We start from the raw sequence: 5588 nt of genomic DNA, 5'->3' as shown, positions 1-5588 counted from the left end.
GTGTGCGGGGGGGTGGGTGGGGTGGTGGGGTGGATGGCAGGGTTTGGGGGTGGGGTGGGGGGGGTGGGTTAGTGGCGGGAGGGTGGGGGGGGGGTGGGGGTGCCTGGAGGGGGGCGGGGGAGAGGGGGGGGTGAAGTGGGGTCGGGGGGGGGTGGGTGAGAGGTGGGGGGTGTGGTGGGGGGGGTAAGTGGTGGCTGGTTGGGGGGATGGGCGGGTGGGGGGTGCGGGTGGTGGTTGTGGGGGGTGGGGGGGTGGATGGGGCTAGTGGGTTGGGTTTGCGGGGGTGGGGGGGGGGGGGTGTAGGGCGGTATGAGTGGGTGTGTGGGAGGTGGGGGATGGGGGGGTGAGAGGTTGTGGGTCGGTGGAGGGGTTGGTGGTAAAGGGGTGGGTGGATGGTGGAATGGGGTGGTGGTGGGTGTGAAGTAGGTGGGGGGGCTAAGGGGAGGGGTTGGGAAGGCGGCGGGCGGGGGGGGGGGGAGATCGCCGGGGGGGGGGTGGGGGGGTGGGGGGAGGGGGGGGTGGCTACAGTGCGGGAGGCGGGCGGGGGGTGGGGGTGGGGGAGCTGCCGGGTGGAGGGGAGATGGTTGGGTGGCGGGGGGGGGGAGGGGCGGTGGGTGGGGGGGGGGGGTTGGTGGGGTGGGGGGAGGGGGGGTGGCGGGGGGGGCGGTGTCTACGGGCGGGCTGCTGTGGGCTCGTGGGGTTATCGTGGGGTGGGTGAGTCGGGCTAGCCCGGTGGGGGTGGGGGGGGTGGGGGAGGCTGGGGGGTGGGGGTGTGGGGGGGGGGGTGGGTGGGGGGCAGTGGGGGGGGGTAGTAAGGGTGGGGTGAGGGGGGTGGGTGGGGGGGCGAGTTCGTGCTGGTGGGGGGGTGGAGGGGGTGTGGTGGGGGGTGGGTGAGGACGGGGTGGGGGGGGGGGGGGGGACTGGGCGAATGTTCGCACTGGGGGGTGGGTTGGGGGGGGTTGGGGGGTGGGAGGGGGTGGGGGGTAGTGGGTGGTGAGGGGGGGGTGGACGAGTGGTTGAGTTGGGGGGTGTGGGGGTAGGGGAGTGGGGGGGGAGTTGGGGGGGGGTGGGAGGGGGGGGGCGTGGGGGGTGTGAGGGTGTTGGATGTGGTGGGGTCAGTGGAGGGTAGAGGGTAGATGTGGGGTGGGTGGGTGTGTGGGGAGAGTAATTGGGTGGGGGGTGGGGGAGGTGGGAGGGTAGGCGGGGGTTTGGAGGGGTTGGTCGGTGCATGAGGTGAGGCGAGGGTGTATGGAATTGATCCGCATTGGTGGGGGGAGGATGGGGGTTGTGGGGTAGGCCGGCGTAGGTAGGGGATGGGACCCGTGGGGCACTCGGACTATGTGTGTGTCTCTGTAAGGGGGAGGGCGGGGGAGAAAGAGAGGGGATGGGTAGATAATACCTAGTGTGTGTGTGAGGCAGCACGCATACGCGGCGATGGGGGTGATGTGGTGGGGGACGGGTGGGTGGGGGTGTGAGGGGGGGCCGGGTGGGGTGGATGAGTCGGGGGGAGAGAGGTTGGGGGGTGCAGGGCGGGCTGGGGGGGGGCGGAGTGGGGGACGGGTGAGTGACGCGTGGTAGGAGAGGGATGTGGGGTTAGGGGTCGACTCACAGAGAGGGGGTGTGGTTGGGGGGGGGGTGGTTGGGGGTGGTGAGGATGGGAGGCTTTGGTTGGCGTGGGGTGGAGTAGAGAGGGGGTGGGTTCGCTGGGAGGGGGTTGAGTTGGTTTTTTGATTGGGGGATGGCCTCTATTATACCACACCGTCTTATCTGTAGGTGGGAGGAGGAGTGAGGGGTGCGGGGTGGTTTGAGAGTGGGTGACCCCGGGGTGGGGGGTAGTTATTCTTCTTGTTTTTTTTTACAGTTTTTTTATTGTTATGCATATTTTTATTATCTCTATCGTTAAGTGTTTTTCATTTGTTTATGTTGTCTTCTCTTTTTTTTTTATTCTCTTATTTTGCTCTTTTATATTTTGTTTAACCAATATCTTGTGAGTTGCCAATGAGAGCCCAGTGGGCTAGAAGGATTGGATTTATACTAGTGGGGAAGGTGGTGAAGGGCGCGTATCTATATATATTTGAAGGCGAACTGGTGCACGTGGTGTTACCAACAGTGGGAGACCGATGAAACGGGATTATCAAACCTCTGGACAATCAATTGTTAATAGATTGAAACTTATTCATAGTGTGGTATTTTGTTTAAAACCAATATCTTGTGAGTTTGCCAATGAGAGACAGTGGCTAGAAGGATTGGATTTAACTAGATGGGTAGGTGTGAAAGGCCGTATCTAATATATTGAAGGCGAACTGTGGCAGTGGTCTCTTGTACCAACAGGTGGAGGAGACCATTGAACCGGGATCTATCAGAACCTTCTGGACCCCAACTTCTCACCCCCCCCCACCCCCCACCCCCCCCCCACCCCCCCCCCCCTCACCTCCCCCCCCACAACCCGCACCCCCCCCCCGCCCACCCCCCCCAAATAATTGTTGTTTAATAGATTGAAAAACTTATTATTAGTGGATATTTTGTTTAAACCCAATATCTTGTGAGGTTGCCAAATAGAGAGGACAGTGGCTAGAAGGATTGGATTAACTAGTGGGATGGTGTGAAGGCCGTATCTAATATATTGAAGGCGAACTGTTGCAGTGGTGTACCAACAGTGGGAGGACCATGAACGGGATTGAATCAAACCTCCTGGACAATAATTGTTAAATAGATTGAAACTATTATAGTGGTAATTTTTGTTATAACCAATACCCTTTGATGTGCCAATGAGAGACATGGCTAGAAGGATTGGATTAACTAGTGGAGTGTGAAGGCCGTATCTAATATATATGAAAGGCGAAGCTTGCAGTGGTTGTACAACAGTGGGAGACCATGAACGGGATATCAAACCTCTGGACAATAAATGTATTAATAGATTGAAACTTATTTATAGTGGTATTTGTTTAACGCATATCTTGTGAGTTGCCAATTAGAGACAGTGGCTAAAGGATTGGATTAACTATGGAGGTGAGAAGGCCCGTCTCTAATATATTGAAGGCAACTGTGCAGTGTTTTACCAACAGTGGGAGACCATGAACGGCTTATCAAAACCTCAGGACAATAAGTTGTTAAAGAATGAAACTAATATAGTGGGTATTTTGTTTAAAAATACAATATCTTGTGGTGTTGCCAATATTGATGAGGGACAGTGGCTAGAAGGATTGGATTAAACTAGTGGGAGGTGGTGGAAGGCTCGTATCTAATAATATTTGAAGGTCGGACATCGCTCAATAATTTTTATTGTTTCGTCCGCCATTTCGAAAGGCTAGATTATTTTTGCAAAACAAACTTGGCCTTAATGACTATACATTTGCTACATTTTTGAGTGATCTCGAACCACGGAGCTATGCCCTCCAGTTTTTTTGCACATTTCGTTCCTTACATTTAGTAACAAATAGTTTAAATAGATTCCCCTGTCATGGTGATTTACAGGTGGATTGTTATTGTTTGTTTTTTTTGTTAACAGCTCTGATCTTTCTCCTAACAGACGTTTGGGAAACCTATTATCTACCGCTGACTCACTCATGTTACATCTTTTTTTAGGAACCCAAAACGTTCTGATTCAAATAAAGGCTGGGTCGCTAGTAAAAACATACATCAATATTTTTACGGAAAACAACGGAAACTTTGTCTTTGGGTAAAAAAACAAATCTTAATTTTATTGAATTAATGCCAAACATAACCAGAGTATGTTTAAAAATGGCGTTGATCTATATAACATTATAAATAATATACTATTATGTATAAATGTAAAGCATTACCGTGAACATGTGAGTATAACTAAATAGTGTTTTGTTATAATAATTAGTTGTATTAGTTGGGCTTTGATTTCTTGGCTTGAATTTGATTTAGAAATGACCGCTGCGTGAATGAGAGGCAGTATTTGATTTTATTAAGCAATCTGGTGCGTTGAATTAGATTAGCAAAAGGTCGGAAATGTAATCTAGCAGAGTTGGGCAGATGAATGCAAGCCTGGGCTGTACCGGATTACAGAGATTGACAGCAGCATAACCCCGTCTCGAGATAGAAAATTAACTTACAGAGGGGAGGGTTACAGACACAATTTAGGCGGAGTTTGTTTCAGTCAAATATTAAGGGTAAATCCGTAGAGCATTAAATAATATTCCACTCACACCCTAATATATATATATATATATTATATATATATATATATATATATATATATATATATTATATATATATATATATATATATATATATATTAGGGTGTGACTTATTGAACAGTAGAATACTCGAAATAGATTTTTAGTATTGTCCATTTGTCCAAAGTCCTGGAAGATAGGTGTGACATTTTGTAATTTGGAGTAGATGTTTGAATGTTATATTTGTTTTTGGAAATTGTGGCAGATTCATGAATGAGAGGAGGGCTCAAGGTTATAAAATATTAATAGGGAATATCGAGGAAGTCAACAAGGACTAGTGACCTAAAGTGAATAATGAAGACGGAGGAAGTAATTTGGGTATAGTGACGAAGTTTATAAGGGTATGACATATGACGTGAACACAGAATATCGAGAAAGTGAACAAGGACTAGTGACCTAAAGTGAATAGTGAAGACGGAGGAAGTAATTTGGGTATAGTGACGAAGTTTATAAGGGTATGACATATGACGTGAACACAGAATATCGAGAAAGTGAACAAGGACTAGTGACCTAAAGTGAATAGTGAAGACGGAGGAAGTAATTTGGGTATAGTGACGAAGTTTATAAAGGGTATGACATATGACGTGAACACAGAATATCGAGAAAGTGAACAAGGACTAGTAACCTAAAGTGAATAGTGAAGACGGAGGAAGTAATTTGGGTATAGTGACGAAGTTTATAAGGGGTATGACATATGACGTGAAACACAGAATATCGAGAAAGTGAACAAGGACTAGTGACCTAAAGTGAATAGTGAAGACGGAGGAAGTAATTTGGGTATAGTGACGAAGTTTATAAGGGTATGACACATGACGTGGAAACACAGAATATCGAGAAAGTGAACAAGGGACTAGTGACCTAAAGTGAATAGTGAAGACGGAGGAAGTTAATTGGGAATATTGACGAAGTTTATAAGGGTATGGACATATGACGTGAACACAGAATATCGAGAAAGTGAACAAGGACTAGTGACCTAAAGTGAAATAGTGAAGACGGAGGAAGTTAATTGGGAATATTGACGAAGTTTATAAGGGTATGACGGACGACGTGAACACAGAATGTCGAGAAAGCGAACAAGGACTAGTGACCCAGAAGTGAATAGTGAACAGGGGGGAAGGGATTTAGGAATAGTGACGAAGTTTATAAGGGTATGACATATGACGTGAACACAGAATATCGAGAAAGTGAACAAGGACTAGTGACCTAAAGTGAATAGTGAAGACGGAGGAAGTTAATTGGGAATATTGAACGAAGTTTATAAGGGTATGACGGACGACGTGAACACAGAATGTCGAGAAAGCGAACAAGGACTAGTGACCCAAAGTGAATAGTGAACAGGGGGGAAGGGATTTAGGAATAGTGACGAAGTTTATAAGGGTATGA

At 48.7% G+C, this 5588-nt stretch overlaps 1 protein-coding gene across 1 annotated transcript; it reads right to left on the bottom strand.

Annotated features, from left to right (window-relative positions):
- Nucleotides 1-1115: 1115 nt before the first annotated feature.
- LOC124374510 (protein TRACHEARY ELEMENT DIFFERENTIATION-RELATED 7A-like) lies at nucleotides 1116-3568 on the bottom strand. Its single transcript, XM_046832712.1, has 2 exons — nucleotides 3554-3568; nucleotides 1116-1745 (listed from the first exon to the last, which is right to left on the bottom strand). The coding sequence occupies exons 1-2, from the start codon at nucleotides 3566-3568 to the stop codon at nucleotides 1116-1118; spliced, it is 645 nt and encodes a 214-aa protein (XP_046688668.1).
- Between the last annotated feature and the right edge of the window lie 2020 nt (nucleotides 3569-5588).

Source organism: Homalodisca vitripennis, unplaced genomic scaffold, assembly GCF_021130785.1.
Source record: "Homalodisca vitripennis isolate AUS2020 unplaced genomic scaffold, UT_GWSS_2.1 ScUCBcl_8849;HRSCAF=17131, whole genome shotgun sequence".
In the NCBI taxonomy this organism is placed as follows: domain Eukaryota; kingdom Metazoa; phylum Arthropoda; class Insecta; order Hemiptera; family Cicadellidae; genus Homalodisca; species Homalodisca vitripennis.
Note: the sequence above shows the minus strand (reverse complement) of the source record. Positions and strands in the feature narration are given on the sequence as shown.